Source organism: Haliotis cracherodii, unplaced genomic scaffold, assembly GCF_022045235.1.
Source record: "Haliotis cracherodii isolate W230 unplaced genomic scaffold, xgHalCrac1.p SCAF_6, whole genome shotgun sequence".
Taxonomy (NCBI): Eukaryota; Metazoa; Mollusca; class Gastropoda; order Lepetellida; family Haliotidae; genus Haliotis; species Haliotis cracherodii.
In genome coordinates this window covers 33,997,955-34,021,345 of record NW_027266319.1, presented here as the reverse complement: position 1 = coordinate 34,021,345, position 23,391 = coordinate 33,997,955, and the positions used below count along the sequence as shown (strand labels likewise).

Genomic DNA, 23,391 nt, shown 5'->3' with positions numbered 1-23,391 from the left:
ATTGCTGTGTGTTAAATGAACATTTTATGAACGCTTATGCACCAGTGCTGTCTGGAGCATTTGGACAATTTACGCTGTGAAAACTAAACTATACTCAGCGAAAAAAGAAACGCGAACCATTTTAACATATTGAGAAGTATGTACGTTAAGAAGAGATGTTTCCAGTGTGTACCAATTAATGACAAAACTGACAATCATTCATGGATCAAGTGTTACCACTGACTGGCAACATGCAAAACAAATTTGCAATGTAAATAAATACATATATGTATAAAACAGAGAAATCAAGTACCTCATTGTGGCAGGTTCAAATCAACTTGTTATCTTTTGGACCTTAAGTTTGCAATGTTTCGGCGTTATGTAACGTTTGATAGCGTTTGTAATTGTTTGTTCAAATCTTATTTTCAAGTGTATGCTTTCTTTTGCTAGACAGGTGATCCACGTTTTTGCTTGAATAACGACATATTTTATGATTTGACTTGTCTGTGATTCTGTTCTTCACCGCTTCATACCATACCATCACACATAAATGACATAGAGATGTAGGTGAGGTAAAATAGGGCTAAAGCCGCATTCAAGATTATTGCTGTGTGTGCGTGCGTGCCGACTGAAGCCCCCAGTTCACTACTATCACGAATAGGAATGTTTTCATCTTCGTGGTTAAACGTTCTCTTGGACGCCTGTAGACCATTGCACGACCACGAGAGCTGTCCAGACAAAACCTGGGACCCGTTCCACTAAGTGGACCTTAAAGGTATGGTTTCATTTTTGGTTCGATGTGTAACGGGTGCACTCAGTAATATTCCAATTACATGACGGTGGTCTGTAAAATAACTGAGTCTGGACCAGACAATCCAGTGATTGAAATGATGAGCATCGATCCATGCAGTTGAGATACGATGACATACATCAACCAAATCAGCGAGCCTGACCACCCGGTCCCGTTTGTCACCGCTTACAGTCGCCTTTTACGGCAAACAGGTTGCTGAAGAGCTATTCTGATGTTCACGGGTCTTAAACGACATGAACACACGTGTCCTAGTATGGTGCTAGCTTATATATAGACATCCTCCTAAACTTTCAGGTTCATCCCTTATTCTAAGTCGAACGTCGACGGACGGACGGACAGACACACGGACGCCACTGTAAGCCGTATTTATAAGACAAGAGTTTCATATGTCTTGTGGAAGCCTTTATTTTTCAAAAATATACAAAATGTTGTAAAATATAGTCTAAAATATACAATACAAGACAACAGACTGTATAAAATATACAATACAAGTCAACAGACTGTATGTATAAAAACAGAAATCACAAAGAAAATGGATCGAAAAAGACGACCATCATGACAACTTCATACAATGACCCCCAACTCCCATATTTTAACATTGGAATGGTATCGCAACACTGTTATTGTCTTGTGAAACGGGGTCTTGGTGGCGAATTAATATAGGTGTGTTCTTTAAAAAATAAAACATGCGTTGCCAGGACTATTACATTACTGTTGGCATCCCTGAACAAAGATCACAAGCGTACATTTTTAGGTGTACAAAGGATGTTTATTTGTTCGCCGTTTTTCAGAATCATGATACTGGGGGAAAAGTCATTTCTAAATCTACTCTTACATTCACAGCCAGATTTATAATCTGTCATTACACAATACGAAAGAAATGTCATATTTGATCCCTGACACACATATAAGCAACTCTCCAGTTAGACGCGCGAACGCAGATGGAAACCCTCAAATAACGAATAAATTAGTGTAGCAAAAAACATTTTTGGTCACATGAAGTTGAACATAATTGATAAACACATTTCAAGCTCCACAATTTCCGGTTCATGTACGGTCACATCATCACTGTACAGGACCATGTGTCCCCGGCGCATCCAAATTGAAGCTAAGGCGGGGAACTTTTAATAGCGTTAAAGGAATATTAGTTTGCAAACAAATGAGAATCAAAACTCTGATCATGCATGTGGAAACGGAAAAATACCTAACACAACGTAATAATACCTAATTTCAGTACTCAAACAAATCAAATACGTCCATACCATTGGCAAGCTATTTTTGAGCTTATGGACAAAAGAAAGATAGCCGACATGAATCGGTTGCTGGGTACTGAAACATGCCAATAACATGTTTAACTTGAAAACAAAACAAGAAGAAATAATCAGATAGTACATAAACGCTCATCACCGTGGTCATTAAAGAAAGACAGATAGCTCTGTGAAATTAATATTACGAATCCTTTCCAAGAGGGATAGAATATACACCAATACACTGAACAGTGTCACAAAGATCAGATTATCTACCAGAAATATTGTAAAGGCAAAACATGGACTGTTTAGAAGAATTACCGGTAAAAATAATAACCCCTGTCCTAAGTTTAGTTAATCGTTTCAACTAATTATATCCTTTTTTTATTTTAATGTAATTTCTTTTTAAAGAAATACACTCAAAGCTAAAAAAATTCATTGTAGATATCCAGATCCTGAAACTAATTGTTCTACTTCATGACTTTCAAGGTTGAATTGCAAACTCCTTTTGTCTCATTTGGAAACCGGGAGAGCCACGCATCCCAGCCACTTGGCCGGATATGGGAGGTCTTGGATGGAAGTATCCCAGCATTCCGTGCGGGCATCAAAGCACTCAATGGACTGCAGTGGTTGGTCATCTACTGTTGACACGCCGCCGATGAGGTAGATCTTGCTTCCTGCAAAGTGGATGGCAGTTGCAACATGAAAGGGATAGAAGGAATTACAATGTGGTTGATTTAGGTCACTCTAATGAATGCGTTTAAATAATCTTACGGTTTTATATCAAGACATAATTCGTAGTGGTTTTAAAATAGAATAATAATTATTTAAACCTGGTGTTTTGATGGGCCGATAATTCGTAATGTTAGTTTCTTATTTGATTATCACGTTACAGTTGGCTCTGATCTTATTTCGATTTAGATCAAGCGTTCAATAGCAGACACGAGATACATATTATATTTGTCAGAGCAACTATTTCAGCGAAAATATGTGTAATTTGTGAAATGATATTGATAAATACTTTACAGTGTCAATGGCTTGGATTGTTAACTATTACGAGCTGTGAAGTCAAATGCTCAAAGTTCACACAACTAATTTTCTTTTACTTTTTACTCTTGGACGGATTTAGGTTGTTACACCTTATTGATATGAATGTGCAACATGAATAAAACAGTAAATACAGTACCCACATTATATTGATTTTAAATTTAATCTTAATTTATTAAAAAGCACAATGACACAGCTCACTTTGATTATGGCGCGACTGATGTCAACCGTGTGCCATGCAAACTTCTTTATCCTAGCGTCGATCTTGCATTGCGAAATAAGAGAAGACATTAAACATATTTTGTATTGTTGTCATATTTTTGTGTCCATATCGCTAAGAAGTGACGTCTGTTCCAGTCGCTGAACAATCCTCTTCCACATCTCCAGCCTCCACTGACGATTCCTCTGCCCAAGTGGGCCCTGGTCTTCCCTTTACGGAAAATCTACACAACACCCCCCCCCGATCCATTCCTGTGGTTCTCGCGATCTCAAGTTACCCGCCCTTGATTTTCATAAACATTTTACCTACCAATAAAACGTCGAGATAAGAAAAACGGAAATGGGTAAGGAAGAACTTGCCACTGGCCGTTCTGTTACACATAAGTACCAGAGTGTGGCGTTAACAACAACAACAACGACGACAACAAAAATACTAGGGTACCAACGCCCGCCTCGGACAACTTTGTGGTTGTGGTGTCACGGACACAGTGGTTTGAATATGTTCAGGAAAACCCCACGTCACACTTCTTCCCAGGTGAAAATATTCAAATTTTCGTAGTTAAAAGAAACTATTTATGCGTCATCTTGTGTGACTAATGAAAGAACGATGTCACCAAGGATACGTTAGATCACGGAGGGGGTAATTTGAACAGGATCATAACGTCCGCCCATTTATCGCAAGATAAAGTACAGTCGGCGCCTTTGATGTTTAACCGCGCTAAATTTTCCATTTGAAGAGACACGATGCGCGTTTGGTTCCGTAGGTCGTAAAATCTACAGGTAACACAGCTCTACAACCATAATATGTTTTGGGGACCTCACCGATAGATAAGAATATCTCACGAGAATATAAACGGCTGACTCACCGATGACGGCGGCGCCAGCGTTGTGCCTCGGCTTGATGAAGTCGGTCTTGTACATCCAGCGGTCCGTTTCTATGTGGTAGCACATCATACTGGCGATACTCTGCAGGGAGTCTTTGTTGCTGGCCTTTGTAGCTCCTCCACAAAGGTACAGGTACTGACCTACACATACCAGGTTACAGTAGCAGCTACCTCGATCCAGGGAAGACAACGCTTTCCACCTAAAGTAAAAGAAACACGAAAATCCACTAGACAAACAGTTTTAACACTACATCTCTGAGGCCAACGATTTGATATTTCATTCAAAAAGACACAGAACAAATAATCTTGCCTCAGGTTTACAGGTTGTTTAACTCTTCGGGTCACTGCTCCTGTTTACATTCTAAACACAGGGTTAGAATAGGTCTTCAGCAACCAATGCTTGGCATAAGGCGACCATGCTTGTCGTAAGAGGCGACTATAACGAGGATCGGATGGTCAGGCTCGCTGACATGGTTGATTCATGTCATCGTATCCCACTTACGTGGATCGATGCTCATGATGTCAATCACTGGACTGTCTGACCAAGACTCAATTATATATGATGTAAACATATTTATTATCCCCCGCTCCAACGAAGTTGGCGTGGGATATAGAAATGGGTTCCGTCCGTGTGTCTGTGTGTGTGTGTGCGTGCGTCCCGAAATCGTTTGCGGGGCATAACTCAGAAACCGTAAAATATTTCTCTACGAAACTTTGCATGTCTATCAGACTCATGCTGAACTGGTGCCTTTTGTTAGGAATTTTATTATTTTTTAGTTTTTACGTTTCCATGGCAACAAGTTGGATTTAAGTTCTATAAGGGTGCTGTTCGTTTCCGGAGCGTAACTCAAAAAACCGTTAAAGCATTTGCATTTGCATGTCTACCAGGCACATACTGAACTGGTGCCTTTTGATATATAGCACTTTTAGAAATTGTTCTTGTTTATGTTTCCATGGCAACAAGTTGGATTTAAGTTTTAATATAGGGTGGGTTCACTTACAGAGTATAACAAATAAACTGTTAAATATTTCCTTTCCAAACATTGCATGTCTTTATATAAAGCGCATACTGAACTAGTGCCATTTGATATTAAGGAGTTTTAGAAATGTTTATTTTAGAATTTCCATTGCAGCTATTTTGACATGGGCTAAGAGTAATGTTGGGTCAGTTACCTGGTTTGGGACCATAACGTGTTAAAATGGACGGGGGTTATAGATGACTTTGTCAACTATACGCTTGTTTCCATAAAGTGGAGGGACTGGCAAACAAGCAAATTTTGCTTATCTGAATGCCTCTCCAAATTATATATTACAGGCCGCCGTCATATAGCTGGATCATTGCTGGGTGCGGCGTTAAACAACAAACAAACAACGTTCTAAACACATTTATACAACGCATGCTCTATTACTCTGCAGTGTATTTATGTGTATCATATGTATAGGCCAATGGCCTCTCTAGTACCGAATAAATATAGATTGATTGGGAAGTTATCCAAATGATATAAAGTTGGAACGCTTTATGACAACTAAGGGAAACCCCCAACTAGAGTATGAACTACGATAAGCTGCCCTTGGCGCTATCAAAAAGGTCACGGTCATAACTAAAGCATGCACAGGCACCTTCCGTTTTCATCCTTCCCAAATTATTATATTGAAAAGGTAGGTCTATGTTTCACACTGCTATCAGGATAGACTTTGATGGAAAATATATTTCGGCTTTCGCGATAAACAACATTTCTGGCGAAAATTTGTGGGATGTTCTGCTTTGTTTGCGAAGGGTCAGGTTTGAATCAAACAGTATAGCAAAATAAAATGTCATTGTTTGACAAATTACCAATGATCATAGTTGGTATTGTTCAATCGTAAATTTGTATTTCAACTCATACTGATAAGCAGTCGGCCAGCTCTGCCTAACACTGCTTTGACGAATGCTTGATTTTCGGGTATGAAAGGACATGAACGATCAGCATTTCAGTGAAATGAAAAATTGGCCTGGCCGTGCATTCGACAGTTTGAGAAACGTCCAGCCTATGGAGAATATTCGTGGTTTTCTTATCAAGCCACCCTCATCTTCATTAAATACATGCACGGCAAAACATGCCGCAATCTTGGGAGAAGTTGAAATGTTGGCTACATAAAATTACGACAGGTATGTAGGTTACATACCTATCAAGATCTATCTCATTCTTACGATATCTGTCTATGATTATTTCGAAAATAGGCGACGACCGTACGATTTCCTTAAATCGGAAATCTAGACCCTGGATTTGTTGCAAGAAAAACGTAATATTTCCTCCTTTAAGCGTTTTATGATAAAAACATATACAGTATACATACTGCGTACAAAGTTCATTATCTGAAACTATTAAAACATTTGTCCAGTGCGACCGTAGTATCTGGGTAAGAAAGTCGTAGCATTAAGGTCGCAATGTTAACCGTATACGAGGGTACTTACGTGTTCAACTTGGGATCAAAACACTCAAATTTCCGAAGGACCGGCATGATGGAGCGTTTATCTGCAGGGGCTCCTAGTCCTCCGGCCACGAAGATTCGACCGTCAGCGACGCAGGCTCCGAATCCACACCTGGGTGCGCTCATGTCCGTAGCGGTGTGCCATGTGTCAGATTTAGGGTTGTAGCACTCCACCGAAGACAGTACTCTGAAGATAAAAAATATACATCTTCCTCATTCGTAGACTTCCGGGACTGGCCAGATGCATACGGAAATATTTGTTTGCATCTTTCAGCAGTATCCCAGATACATGACGGATATCTGAAAATAATCGAGTCTGGGCCAGTCAATCCAGTGATTGACGTCATGAGCAACGATCTACGCAATTTGGATACGATGACAAGCATCTACCAAGTCAGCTAGCCTGATCAACCGATCCTGTTAGCCGCCTCTTACGACAAGCATGGTTTTGTGAAGACCAATTCTAACACGGATCTTCACGGGTTTAATGTGACATTTTCTATTTCAGTAATACCAATGAGCACTGGAGTGGTATTGGTGTACCTACGGTCATACAACGACTAGTGAATGTTGGACCGTGCAGAGTTGCGTCCCTTAGTCGTGTCAGTATCTGCAGGTAATGGATTCTTATTTCACATTCGGCCAGATTATGACCCTTAAATCATCAGCATCATACCCTGGCTCGTGGGTTTCACCAATACAAAAGAGGTAAAGGTCTTGATCTGCGGCCTGATTATTGGTTTCCCCGTTAATACCAACCAATATATTCTACAACATTGTTACATGTATTAATGCATGAGCTCATTTACTCTATGAGCCATAGCAACATGAAAAAACGTCACACAAGAAGTCCTTACTTGTTCTTATCAGTCTGTCCACCAATAGCATACAATATGCCGAACAACGAAAGGGCACAGTGGTACATCCGGGGGGTTTTCAGAGGCGCTGTCTTTGCCCACTCTCCACTGGAAGGGTCGAACACGAAGCACGTATTGGTTGGAATAGGGGTCTTCTTGGACTTCTTGGGGTCACTGCCACCTAGAGGCAATGATGATCGGAAGCTTCAGACAAATGCAAGGCAACTTTGGACATTCCAGAGAAGTTATTTATGAAGTGTTGATTATATGTTTGGCTTTGTGAGTTTCACGAACGGCATTGTCTGACACTTAGTAAATAGAACATACGTAAATCCTGATGATCCTCACGACAACATAGCAACAAATCGTTGATCGCAGTCTCAATAAAATTTTAAAGATCTTTTTACTCTGATACGATTCCTCTCAGACTGAAGATCTGAGGTCACTTCAATTGAAGATCAGCGTCCAGGCGTCTCGATACGAATGAACAAACATCCACACCTCCAAAATGTCTGCGAATTTAAAAGTCATGTTCCGAATGTAAATATATCGTTGTGGACATGCTATATTTCCCTTCATTTCATTTCTCAGCGCTATGACGTCAATATCCAAAAGAGAGTATCATCGAGGGAATATTTATATTGTATGTGTTTTCTTTTGTTTCATCGAAATATCCCAATCGAGGTGGTGAAGAAATGAAGCCGAATTATTAATAACACAGGCAGCCTTCTTTTAAACAAGGCAGCTCAGGATTCATTCACTCGACCCGATTTTCGAATTCTGTGGAAGTGTCATCATATCTATCTTCACGCAGGGAGGGATCGTATCAGAATAAAATATCTGCTTGTATTGAGAATGAGTTTGTATGTCAGTGAAGGGAATAGCTTGCTCTGGAACAGTGTGAAACGACAGGGATCTCAAGTCCTGATTGAAATAATGAAATTATATGCCTTTTTTCACTATCAAACACTATATCTTTATCATTATTTTACTATTTCAATCAGGACTTCAGATTTCCAAAGTGAAACGAATTCGACTTATTGTATATAGGTATGTTAAGTTTACCCAGTGTTATGGTTTTTTTCCGTGTTTGTCTATTGGTAATGTTAATCTAGTAAGCGTGGCGATCTACGTTTGAAGAGAGCTGAAAGTAGAACAGGTATTCTCAATTCAAACTTGGATCATATTACCTTGATTTAATATAGAGTTTAAAACTTTAACATGATAATTATGTTGTTAGTGCTACTGAGTAAAATCAGGAATTCGGAAAACTTCCACTCACCAATTAGATAGAGTTTTCCGAATAACATGGTGACGGCGTGGTGCTGCCTGGCTTCCGGTAGGCCCGTGTAGTACTTCCACTGGTTCTCCGTCGTGCTGTAGCGCTCAATGTCCTTGGCTTGAACTGGCAAGGAGGTATTGTAAGGGAATCTTTAACAGTTCAAATGACTTGCTTCCTGATAGCTCGAAAACCAATTGCCACAACATATATATGATTCAGTTTTCAGTTTTGAACTAATTTCGGGTTAGAATAGGTCACCAACAATCTAATGGCAACTAAATGGATTGGGTGGTCATGCTCCGTAACTTGGGCCCAGTTGCACAAAGCGATCTTAGCGCTAAGACGATCGTAACTCTCATACTTTAACATAGGCTTAAGATAATCTTAGCGCTGAGATCGCTTTGTGCAAGTGGCCGCTGGTCGATTGCGTAATCGTACTCGACGACGTTGCTCATACACCACTGATTTATCTGGTCCAGACTTTACTAATTTAAAGGCTGCCGACATATTGCTGGAATGGCTGAAGTCTCCGAAGTGTTTAACAACAATGAAACACACATCGATGAACTTAAAGTTTTTGGAAATGGTACTGCAGTTTTTATTTAAAAAACATGAAAATGAAAATAATTGGATCACGCTAAAATGGGGATTTCCCGAAAAACGTACAAATCAGTGATTTCGAGTTATTTCCTGAAACGTCCGTTCAGACATAAACTGGGGGCGAGGGTTCGATTCCAAACATGGGCAGGATGTGTGAAGCCCTTTTGTAGTCTCCCCCGCTGTGATATTGCAAAAAGAGTCACTCTCACAAATGAGATCAGTCATACGGTATGTTTGTTACGTTTTTAAAGCTACGTCTTGACCTGCACATGTCGCTGTTTGGAGCTTCATACATCCTTACCCTCCTTGACGCCCTTGTGGAACCCCCCAATGGCGAGGATGTCCCCGGGCCGGGGCGACGGCTGTGATGCTATCGACACGTTGTCTGCTTGGATCGATTGAGGCCTTTTGGCAGGCATGGTCTCCTCAATACAGGGCATCTGAGAGAACTCGTATAGTGGTTCATCTTCCAAAATGCTCTACAGAATAACAAATAATGTTCATGATACAACAATAATGTATCTTATTTACCATTACAATTCGCAAAACAAAACACCGTACACATATATGATTCCGGCATTATTTCAGTATTTGAAAAACCATGGCAGTTAATCTAGAATTGTCATTCTTAAAAAAAACACCGTTAGTCCGGACGGTAGTGTCCCTGTGTAATCGTCCGAATAAAAGAGTCAGGGGTGTGGAGTAAGTCACTGCGTTAACGTTCCCAGCGTTCGCCCAGAAGGTGATATGGCCGGATTACCTTAGTCCGCACTTACGAGGTTTCAGGTATATCAATTTTTCGAGACCAAGCTGGGCGCCGATATTAGACCGTCATCTCTTTTAGCGATGTATCGATTTATTTAGTTTCGAGTTAACGATGTTTCACTTCACTAAAACTACCTTGAAGGTTTCGTGAGACTGGGGCACATAGTTGTCATCCATGCACATACGAGGTTTAGGTTTGTGCAGAAGAAGCGGGTCAGGCCGACCTAGTTCACCTGCTGTAATAGTCCTAAAAGATAAAGACGTGAAAGGTTAAATGAGGCATACACAAATACGTTAGATACATTTTGGGGTCGTGAAAAAACCCCAGAGCGATGGGCTGTCGCTCAAATTCATAAATGACAGTTCCATTTTTTTACTTTAAAAAATTGTTTGCTTGGTTGGATTGTTGTTTAACGCCGCACTCAGCAATATTCCAGCTATATGACGGCGGCTGTAAATTATCAAGTCTGGACCAGACAATCCAGTGATTGACATCATTAGCATCGATCCAAGCAATTTGGATCGATAACATGCTTCAAGCAAGTCAGCGAGCCTGACCACCCGATCCCGTTAAACGCCTCTTACGACAAGCATAGTCTGTCGCCTTTTAGGACAAGCATGGGTTGCTGAAGACCTATTCTACCCCGGATCTTCACGGGTTTAGATTATAAATTTTAACATCCTGTAGGGACCCGTCATTTAGAAATTAGAAATGTGGGTATAATCGAGGCCAGGACCTCTGCGTTTTCGTGTGGTCTTCATGTATACTTACCAGCTGGCAGCAATTACCATTTCCCGACAGCTTGCTGACTTTCGGAGCATGTCTGTCACCTCCATGCACTGGAAGAGTTCACTCTGTGACATTAGAGCGAAACGGACGCACTTCATCACTTTGATGAGATGGGTCTGTCTTTCCGTGATGTGGAAAGCGATCCACTTAAGTCCCGCCCAGAACACGTCCATCTCGGTGTGAACGTATAGGTAGTCATCGCTCAGTAGCATACACACCAGATCGAGGGTAAAGTTTAGAAACTGCTCAACATCGAACACATCGCAGAAGTTCTCCAACACTAGATTGTAGGCGTGCTTGAACAGAACAGAATCCTGGGGGATGGATTGGTTGGCTAGGATGAACACTGCCTGGTCGCTGGTTATACATTGAACGAACTCTGCACATATCTGCAAAATTTCTTGAATGTAGAATCTGTTCCCTACCGCCATAAGGTCGGCGACGTTCTCAGGTGAGACAATCATCTGCCCTGTGTAGATATATCTCAGGAATGCCTGGAAGGCATATGGATTAACGCCAGGCAGATTTACCTCCACTGGCAGCTTGATTTTTTCGGTATTTTTCATGAATATATCCGCGAAGTATCTACTATGGCATGCCAAGGCTACTCTGTGAGCAGCAAATGTTTGTCCACTGACGTGGATCAGCACATCCACCATTTTGTTTTCGACGTGGAGGGATCGGAGGTACTCCCCTAACACGGCGTAGTGGTGGAGTTTGTCCACTGGCAGGCGACTGAAACTTTGAAGAATGTCCTCCATTGTGTAATTTAGCTTCCCATGCTGAGCGTCGCCACACATTCGTATCAGCTCGTTCAGATCATCATCCGACGTTAGTGATCGTAGGGTGAGGTTATCGTTGAGGATGAGTAGGCGACCCTGCGACTGGGTGAGGTTGGCAAGGCGTGAAGCGTTGGACCTCACATTCTTCAGTGCTTTATTGTCGCCATCTGTCGAATAAACGTTGACATCATTTTTAACAAGAAAGCGTTTGATGAGATGCACCAAAGGCGGTAAACTCTTTGTTCGTCAAAAATATTTTTACAATAAAATAATTTCCCCAGAATATGTAATCAACACAGGCATGTTTAAAACGATATTAACAATGTTGGTCCCTCATTCGGGATTCATTGCCTGTTCTAAACTATTTTAGTAATGATCGAGCCGTGAACCTTCGGGTTAGAATAGGTCTTCTGCAAGCCATCCGTAAAAAAACACCATATCTTATTCATGAAACTTCAACGATCGATTCTGTCATGAATTTGGAAATTAGTCGATTCTGATTGGTCAATCAGAGGCTATTTAATCACAATAAACACCTCTGATTGAAACAGCTGCATTGTTTGACGGCCGCATCACCGCGGAAGCTAATATTCATAGAATAGTCCTTTTTTCAGTCATTGTCGGTAGGCATATTTAAATACTTAATCGATTACAATCTACAATTACAGGTTACTAAATAGTTACCCGTTTAGTGGTTATTATAGATTAAATAACGGCTCCTAATATTCTTCACACAAAAACGTCGAGTAAAAAGGATGAAATGGTTTTGTGTCGAATATTTTGGCGACTGGAAACTGTCCTGCAACATTCACACACGTCACTTTCACTGGTTACATTTTTTCAGTACTGATTCAAAAGCGAACTCACCGTTGTGTCGTCACTAGTCATGCTTATTCCTCCTTCGTTCCTTACTATTATCCACGTCATCCTTACAGTGTTCCCTACCACACTTTCCTGTCACGAAAATCATTATTAAATACCATATCATTCATGCGTATTCGCGAGTTCGACGTCTGACGTCTGACGCCTCGAACCGTTTTTAGTTGGCGACATATCGGCTCATTTCTCACCACTCATTAAATCATATATGTATATTAGTTCCCATTTAAAACCCTTTTAGCCACTTGAATTACGAGAAGAACGAAATAAAAAATAAAAGTGCTTTCGTAAACTAGCGCTTGCTATAAAATGCGCCGCCGCAGGCTATATTTAGTAAACAAATATTCAAAACTCTCAACACTGCTAGGCGTATTCAATGACATTGCGTGTAGAGATGAGACGTCATTGATTTTGCGATTACAAGGCAGAACTGAAGAAATTCATGAGAACGAGAGATATTTACAAACACTTTATTAAACCAAACAAGATAGTCACACGCATCAAATTCGGTTTGCATTCTATATAAGTTATGCATAGAGCTCCTACAGACATATAATCGAGCTAGATCTATAAATCGATTTACAATGTACGACTGCCGATCGAGCGCGTCCCTTGAGCGTGACGCACCCGACCATTTTCGCAACTTTCAATTTGATTTAACGTACAAGGATAAGCGTGGTGAAATGAAGTCTGTTTAAACTATCTGGACAGATATCTAGACTTACTTGGGATGATCCGGTTGTGCCATCGGTGTCCCCTTTGAAGCGTATGTTGTGGCGCTGTTTCGGGAAGTGTTGTTCATGAATGAACGAACACGACAGCACGACCAGATCACTTAAAGTTCACAGTTCCGATACAAATCATTCGAAAACTCCGTGGAAGTGTGCCTGACTTCTGATTTTGTGGCCCCAAACATCCCAAATGTGAACAGTAACATTCCCTATCTCTAGCGTAAAACGCTGTGAGTGGATCGCGGTTGTCTTTTCTTATTCCGGTGGCGACCTTGCCCTTCGATCGTTCGAAGCTGTCACTGACATGCAAGCAGATTTGAGTTTGTTGATTTTCACGTCTTCAGTAAAGGGTGGTACAGTTAACATGAATGTCTTTGGCGAACAGTCTGATTTCCCTCTTCCAAAATGGTACGGACATGATATAAATTCAGCTGATAGATCAAGGAAACCGAACCATTTTGATTGCACAGACGGGACCCCGGCAGTGTGATGCGTGTGACTGTTGGTCCGATATTCAAAGCGCGGCGCTATTGTGACATTTCAAATTTTCTTATCGGTGTCCTGCGTACTAACAACATGGCGCTTGAATTACCATAAGTTGAAGACTTTCTTCCAAAAGGATCTTGAGCGTTGGTGCTGGTTTGTTTGCAAACAGATCAGCAGGCGCATGTTGTTAATGCGTATGCATTAACATGTCAACAATGCCCATATTCGGTCATATATCAATATTCATGCGCAACCAGATTTTGCAACCGGTTTCAGTTGTTATGTATTTACACTTAAATATATATTTAACGTGGGTAATAAATAAAATACCACACTCATTCTCGTTAGATACCATTTTTACGAAACTCGTGAACTTTCTATGGTATCTGACCTCGCTTTCGCTCGGTCAGATACCATAGAAAGTCCACTCGTTTCGTAAAAATGGTATCTAACGAGAATGAGTGTAGTATTCTCTATTTACGTCATAGGGTATGGTCACGTGTTTGAAAAGTTTGTGGTACTGTATTCTAAAGGTAGGCCCCTTTCATGACAATAGTTCCATTTCCTTCATTGGCCTACGATCATTATCTATTTCAAACTTTTCCTTCAGTACAGTGAGATGAAATGGGAAACTCTACTGGTAATACTCTAGCACGTATGACCCCTGAATGTACATGTACATGCCTTGGTGTAAATACACTTCCAAGGTCGTATTTATAAAACAATATTAAAGAAAAAAATTGTATTTCATGGTCAAGTATACATGTATTTTGAGCAAAGGTCTAAGTAAGGCAGCCAAGTGCGAAATACAAGCTGAGACGAGGGTGTATGTTTTCTAGTGGTCATAATGACAAAAACCGGAGCACCTTTAGAATACAGTACCACAACTTCTCGTGAGGACGATCTCTGCCGAAGGTCACATGTCACAAGACAAGCCATTCGTCACCACTCGCCCCTTTCCGTCACCTGCAAGAAGACTCGTCCCCCTATCGATGAATGTTATGTGCGAAAATACGACAAACCAATCAGGATGCGCGTATGATTTCAAGTTCTTCGTCAAAGAATCCCTCAGAAATAATTTTTGATTTTACATATGTCTTGCATCTAAAAATATACCCCAGACACAGTTAAATGTGTTCAATCATACTGTATAATTCCGCACGTCCCGATGTGCTTTAAATTGCATCTGAAATATATATAATATATGGGGAAAATGTGTGAACCATTACGCAACGAGTTGACAATTGTTTTAGGTATGCCCGTTTGCGCAAAGACGGAACCTGGTCGCCAAAATGGCAACGAGAGGGGCACGAGTCGCTATTCGGCTTGTCCCGGAATAACACGAGTTGGTCACGAATGAAGACAAGCAACCAGTTTTACTGAGAATCCGTCGGACGCGAACCCGCGACCTTCGTATTGTTAGCCTGACAGCTAACCGACTGAGCTACGTCCACACTGTTAAACCAAGTGCAAATCTACCTAGTCATGCCTATGTCGTTACGGAACTGAACGAAAAGGGTCGAATAGGTGACGGACACTTACGAAGGTTACGGGTGGGCATGGTGTCTCGTGACTTTACATTCGTCACCACTCGCCCCTTTCCGTCACCTGCAAGAAGACTCGTCCCCCTATCGATGAATGTTATGTGCGAAAATACGACAAACCAATCAGGATGCGCGTATGATTTCAAGTTCTTCGTCAAAGAATCCCTCAGAAATAATTTTTGATTTTACATATGTCTTGCATCTAAAAATATACCCCAGACACAGTTAAATGTGTTCAATCATACTGTATAATTCCGCACGTCCCGATGTGCTTTAAATTGCATCTGAAATATATATAATATATGGGGAAAATGTGTGAACCATTACGCAACGAGTTGACAATTGTTTTAGGTATGCCCGTTTGCGCAAAGACGGAACCTGGTCGCCAAAATGGCAACGAGAGGGGCACGAGTCGCTATTCGGCTTGTCCCGGAATAACACGAGTTGGTCACGAATGGTGACTTTAGTCTACGGACACTTACGAATGACCCCGTGCCATTTGGCACACTCGTCACATTCCGTAATCTACAAGATACCGGGTGGTGAGTAATGAGCCGATATGCCGCGAACTGAAAACGGCTCCAGGCGTCAGACGTCAGACGTCGAACTCGCGAGTGCGCATGAATGATATGGTATTTAATAATTCGTCGGGTGATTTTTGTGACAGAAAAGTGTGGTAGGGAACACTGTAAGGATGATGTGGATAAAAGTAAGGAACGATGGAGGAATAAGCATGACTAGTGACGACACAACGGTGAGTTCGCTTTTGAATCAGTACTGAAAAATGTAGCCGGTGAAAGTGGCTTGTGTGAATGTTCCGGGACAGTTTCCAGTTGCCAAAATATTCGTCACAAAACCATTTCATCCTTTTTACTCGACGTTTTTGTGTGAGGAATATAAGGAGCCTCTATATGATCTATAATAGCCACTAAACGAGTACCTAGCCCCTAACCCTAATGATCGTAAAGGGGTGATTGATCGTAAAGGGGATCCAAGGATTAATGATAGACATAGGGTAATCTAATAGCCACTAAACGGGTTCCTAACCCTAATGATCGTAAAGGGGTGAATTATCGTAAAGGGGATCCAAGGGCTAAGGATAGAGTTCGGGGTAACCTACCCTAACACTGGTGACATTTGGATGTGTTCAGCACCACTAAATATCCCTAACAAACTACATTCTTTTGCATAATAATGAAAATTAATGCACCGAAAAAATAATATGTGTATATTAGTTCCCATTTATAACCCTTTTAGCCACTTGAATTACGAGAAAAACGAAATAAAAAATAAATAAAAATTAAAGTGCTTTCGTAAACTAGCGCTTGCTATAAAATGCGCCGCCGCAGGCTATATTCAGTAAACAAATATTCAAAACTCTCCACAGCGCTTGGCATATTCAATGACATTTCGTGTAGAGAAGATAGATCACTGGGAGGAGCTTATGCACACTCGATGACCCCTGACGTCACAGGGCATTGCTTCGCCGGTGTGACTGGCAACAAATTACGTCATAGGGTATGATCACGTGTTTGAAAAGTTTGTGGTACTGTATTCTAAAGGTAGGCCCAAAAACCTGTTCAGAGTTTTGAGCACCTGAACTGAATATACATTGAACACTGCTTTAATCAAGGTAATTCATATTTTCGTCATGTTCTCTTTCATTCAATCTAAATATTATTTATAATTGCACCGTAAAACAATAATATTGCCTTCTTTCACTTGAGCAAGTTATCGTTTCCTTGTATTAAATATGGATTACTCTACACTTCTAGCTTGAGCTTTCAAATTCAAGTTTTAAAATTGTCCAATTACGTCTCGTTTCAAGCTTTGTATAAGTTAGATTAATACCATTAACAACACATCATAACACCCGAAGTATCAATAAGCGGTCTGTGTGATTGCACGTCGAAGCAATGCTTGTATGAAATACGGCGCCCGAGTTATACGAGTGATCGAAAATAGGTTTGTTGAATTGTTGGTTGATTGGTTTGTTGTTTAACGCCGCACTCAGCAATATTCCAGCTACATGACGGCGGTTGTAAATAATCGAGTCTGGACCAGACAAGCTTCAGTAATAAACACGGAAATAGTAGTTAAAGATCATTAAATAGTATTTAAAGAGCATTAAATTTGCGCTCGACCTTATTGTTATATATTCAGGTTCTTAGGTCGGACAAGCTCAGAAATGGTTCTGGTGTATCCTTTACAGTCATACGTAATACTGCTTCGAAACTATTCTAACAACCCAACACTATCTTCGCCTAGGTTTCTTCTGCACTGAAATGGCTCCACCGAAGCAGTTATTGGTTGATGGGTGTACTATCAGCAGCGTAGAGTTTGTTGCGATGGTGATTTCGGACAAAGGGGTTATATTGTGGGAAATACATGCATTGTCAATTTATTCGGAGTGTTTTTATAGGTTGTCTTAACGTGAAGTGATTTGCATACATGGAGTTACACACGAAACATATAAGTATTGAACAGGTATTGAATGCCCGAATTTTGAAGAAATGTTGCTACAGTATGAGAGCCGGGTCATTTTTTCCGAACTTCAAGCACTTCTTGAAAGAAGCTTATTTCCGCTACATTGACACTTACAGGGAGAAAGTTAAATTTCCTGAAACATTATTGTACGTCTCCTGGTTGCGTCACTTGAGCGGGGGTTTGTTTGGGGTTCAAAATTTGTATGCACACAAATAAAGTGCTAAAAGATTGCGATACCAAGTTGGACTCATAAGGAAAATAAGGTTTGGTTCATTACCATAACCCATAAACTGTTAAATAATATTGTGAAACTTTTTAAACACCTTAGGGAACTGATGAATGTGTGCCTTTTGCTATGTATATTGTTTGCATTGTTGCGTATTAAGGAAACACGTCAGATCTAGCTTGTGAGCTTTTCACTATTAATTGTGGAATTTTGCATTCGAACCAGGCGTTCTGAATTTGTGCCTTTCGTTTTCCGTTTTCCGTTTCCAGGGCAACAAGTTGGACTTTGTTTCAAATATAAGTAGAGTTAGTTTCCGAAGCGTAATTTTATGCGTTAAGCACCTGCTAAACTTCGCTATTCAGGAATATATATTATTTTTTCCCTTCTCTGGAAGAAATTTACAATAAAGGTAGTTACAATAAAGCCTTCCAAAGAGCCGTTTAAGTATAAATAAGTTGAAGAATACGTTGGATACACCCCTTTTCCAAACCATTCACTCATAGTAAGCCCAAATATATTTATATATTTCTTTGAGAATACTAAATCGGAAAATACGAACTAGTCAGTGACTGCATTCTAAAATTAGGCACCTATTGAATATTGTGTTTTGTTTCTCGTGAGGTTTCAATCTGTTCACTTAACATTACTACCTTCGCTTTTCCATGGACTTAGACGGCCGCTTATATGAAGGCCGGGTGTGATTAACTTATTGAATAATACAGTGAGGTACAAAATGTACCAGTATGTTTAACATAATTATGGTGATGCCTATCAGCGACTCTCCATCACTATTGTCTTGTATATTATCATGACGCTTTGTGAACAGTATTTGAAAATTGTCATCATAAATATAATATCACATCAACAAATATAAATAGCGTAGGAAACTGCTTTATTAACCTACTTTCGAGCCACACCGGTCCTACCGGAATGAGAGTGTAAGCCACAAGATTGGAAGTTTCCGCTTCCTAATGCAAAAGGTAGATGTTTGGATCAATTGATGGAGTAACATTTTACGGGAAATCTGGGCCTTTAAGATTACTGAACCATTTCACCATTTCAGGCCGTTGATGTGTAGGCAGCCCATAAAACATAAACTGAGGGGGGAAATAAAGTATGCCGAGTTTGTTTTTTTATGTGACTGAAAAGTGAAAGAACTGTTGTTAAATTTGATAATGTCTATTTAACCATCACTCATTCCAGCAACAGTTTGTAAAAAATATCTGTGGCTGGGTATTTTTGTGTAAAAATGAATTGGTTCAATGAAGACTGGGCAAATAAATGAATTTGCAACTACATGCCCCCTACCATGAAAAGTACATTTGTGCCTGAAAGGGAAATTTAGTGACTTTCAGAGATGAGATTCTAAGATACCAACCAGCAGTTATATATTATGAGAAAACATTTTTTAATTATTTTTGTTTTTAAAGTTTAAATCAAATTATATATTTGTAAAGAAAATCCATGTAGAAGTATTTTGTGCTGACTTAGCGTCAGTCCCTAACTTTAGTTATTTTCAATTGGAAATCAAATATATAATCAAATCACCTGAGAGTAATAATGTCTTTTTATCCTGTCTCATGTCAGTACAAAGTGTATCAAGCATGACACCACTCTCTGAAAGGTATTTAGAAGTGAATCACACAAAGAAGAGAATATATGGATGTCAACTTCTTAATTATGAGGAACACATAGTGTTCCTAATAATGGTTGGTTGGTTGGTTGGTTGGTTGTTTAACGCGGCACTCAGCAATATTCCAGCTATATGACGGCGGTCTGTAAATAATTTAGTCTGGACCAGACAATCCAGTGATTGACATCATGAGCACCGATCCACGAAATTGGGATATAATGACATCTTCATCCAAGACAGCGAACCTGACCAACCGATCCCATTAGTCGCCTCTTACAAGCAAAGCCACCTTTTACGGCAAGCATGGGTTGCTGAAGACATAATCTACCCAGGGTCCCGTTCCTCAAAGCGATCTTAGCACTACGATGATCGTAAACCTATGTTAAAGTATGGGACTTACGATCACCTTAGTGCTAAGATCGCTTTGAGGAACGGGGCCCAGGATCTTTAGAGGCCAGTCTTCATAGAATTATCAAGACAGATGTATTAATCTCTTCCGTATTCTGCTGAGAGAAAAAAACTTGCAAAATTTGAAGACATAGTAGCGTACTCTTAAAAGTATCCTTGGTGTCTAATTCCAGGAGATGAATTTGTTTTTAAATGTCTTGTTGTCGCAAATACGGCTTCAGATTTACTTGGATTAAACTCGGAGGACTGTGTATATGAAAATACTGATAATGTGAATTGACCTCAGGAGAGTGAGAATTAAATAATTAGTAAGATACTTATTTTGTGGTGAGTTCGTTATCATTCATAGCCTGTTGGTTACAGACCTGTAAAAGAACATACATCATTCTTGTTGTGTCAGATCCTCTATATCTGATATCTGCAAAGTTAAGTAAGCTAGATAGCTAAGCTGCTCAATTATCAATGAATATTAAATGGACATTTAAAAACGTTGATTGCGGTAATTGATGGAAAATTTAGACATCTCCGTCTCCATATATACATTAATATTGACCTGGGTCTCGTTCCACAAAGCGATCTTAACGCTAAGATGACCGAAGCTCCCATACTTTAATACAGGCTTACGATAGTCGTAGTGCTAAGATCGCTTTGTGGAACGGAACCCTGATATTTGAGGACATCACAGAAGTTGACACCATATCATTACTGTCGTGACCAGGTCGTAACAGCAGAAGAACTTGTGTACGCATATTATTGTAGGGGCCTTATCTGGACCCCTCGGCAGAACAACAGAAGCATTGCTTCTTCACCAATAAAGACATTTGGGTAGACTGCAGTATTTGGGTCCCCACTTCGGAAGGAACGTTTTTACGTGTTTACGGAAGTTGTCGAATGAAAAACGTTCCACGCATAATGTGACATTTTAATGAATTTCGTTGTGTGTTTTTTTTCGTTTGCCTGTCATTGCCTTCAATGTCTTGGGTAGTTTGTAAAGTATTAAAATATGACCCCCTAGAAGTAAGACCTGCACTACCTGATCTAAACTTGTTTGGGAATGTGTTTAAATTCTAAACGGAATACATATTTGGTAGGGTCTAAACACATGAAATGAGCTATCGTCTCACAGCCTACATTCTAAACACAATTTTTACAGTGTAGGTCTATTTCAACATCAATATTATATTCGCTTACTTTAAGGACATTACAAACCTTTCAACATAGATTCATAGCCACATTGCCGGCAACGAGTTGGATTGCCCGACTTGGAGGCGGACAATTCAGAGGCCAAATCTGTTCTTATAAGCGACACAGCCCTGAATTGGAGTTGGACACTTGTCAAGGCGAAATCTGATTTTCACATACTAATATAGAGTTGGGCAACAGAAATTATAAAATTGAAAACTGGAAATCACCTAAAGCTATAAACGTTATCAAAACGTTACTAGGCTGAAAACTCGACGAAATACTACAAACTTGAGGCCACCATCAAACATGGTTGTATACTTTCTTAGTTTTTCCTGGCAGTTTATCTAAACATCCGTTCAACTATACCAGACGTGTAAAAATCACATATGTAAACATGGATTCATTCATGGTATTATATTCAAGATCTAAAAATGTTTACTGTTGTTTTATTTTGAAAGGAAAATTGCAACTGATAGGGACTTTAATGCCCAGCTAAATAATATTACCCATGGCAGCTTGACAGGTTTGTATGTGGGTTTGTCTTTTCAATTTACAGAAAGGAGATCATGTGTAAAACTTCCATATAATTGGATATACAGACTAAACTGCTACACCGATTGGCAGATTGAAAATACCTGTCGCATTGAGATTAATAATAATGAAAATGAATGACACAAGGTGATTTTTAAAAACTGCTGTTGTAAAAAATATTTATGTTACACTGAAATAAATACGTGTTCCCAGCTGCGGGGTTAGATACCAAACTCTTGACCCATGAATGTAGAATCTTATCTAAAACACGAGGACTAAATTGAAATAAGATGTAAAAGTACTAACCTCTTTCAGTACCGCCTGGATAGGCCATCGTTCTATTCACTATGACCTCATCTTTTTCGTCCGGTGGAGGTTTCTGAGACGTCTTGCCTTGATTCTGCAGTGCAACAAACCCACTGTCTCCCAGAGAGTCTACGTAGTATGGTTTAGGGGAGGCGCGCCCTGCTTTTGGTGAAGAGCTTTTGGGTCCATCATTACCCAAGATTTCAAAATTCCCGCTGTTGTTTTTAAAAGTTTCACGGAGACCTTTTAGAAAGGATGAACTTTGTGTCACTTGACTTACACAAGATTGCTGATCGTACTCAGATTCATACAATTCCGTTGTTGCTCTGGAGATTGCATCTTCATCACCTCTAGACCGTCTTTGTTTTCTCTCCCACACTGCGTGTGCCTCAAAACCACGACTAACCGCGGATTCAGAATCCCCTAGCTGACCCGAGACAGGGCTGAAGCGGAATCGTTGCATGATGGTTGATGTGAAGAAAATAAAAACCTCGGAGTTGCTTTTCAAATGACACCTTCAACAATACGGTCGCTAGAAACAAACAAACGACATGGTTGATGACGTCATAACGAATCAAATGACGTTGAGTATTGTGACGTCATATTCTGCCCTTGTCCAGTGGCCGTAACGGCACCAAGAATTTCCCATTTTGAAGAGGAACTATCAATATTTTATTTTTTACGCTGATGTTTGGAATAAAAAATAATATTAGAACATGAACATTTTATTTGCAGCTAGTAGCTCCTTTTCTTTTGATAGTGTCTAGATAATTGTGATTGACCTCACAATGAAAATAGGTTCATGCTTCATTTTCGTTCCTGTAATTAGGGACCGACCATTTGAAAAAAGAATAATTTGTCCCAGAAATTGCTTAAAAAATATGTTTGTGCTTCTATCTTTGAAAAAAGGGATTGTGCCACAAAATATATAATGTTGCAAGAGGCTGATATTTTTTATATTATTATTATATTCAGACTCATAGTATGATATATCTGCTTCTTCAGACGCTGCTGAAAAACACCCTGTCTTCATAAAAAATCCCAGGGCCTGATATTTCTTGAAAAGCGCACTTTGCAAATTTGCGGTTACTGTAAATAACATCCTTCATAGACAGAATGGCTTTTTTTCAACTTGTAAGTATTTGAAAACATGTAGCTATCTTCGTTAATTAATAATCGCGATATTTTGTGATTCTAATTCATTTGGGGAGGATTATGTCTCAGCACAATTCCAGATATA

General features: G+C 39.9%; 1 protein-coding gene across 1 annotated transcript; it reads right to left on the bottom strand.

The window, feature by feature from the left end:
• Positions 1-2,550: 2,550 nt before the first annotated feature.
• Positions 2,551-22,614, bottom strand: LOC139446689 (kelch-like protein 3). The gene is made up of 9 exons (XM_071227960.1): positions 22,152-22,614; positions 10,936-11,902; positions 10,299-10,410; positions 9,700-9,877; positions 8,799-8,921; positions 7,517-7,697; positions 6,643-6,846; positions 4,170-4,387; positions 2,551-2,714 (listed from the first exon to the last, which is right to left on the bottom strand). The coding sequence occupies exons 1-9, from the start codon at positions 22,612-22,614 to the stop codon at positions 2,551-2,553; spliced, it is 2,610 nt and encodes an 869-aa protein (XP_071084061.1).
• Positions 22,615-23,391: the final 777 nt, after the last annotated feature.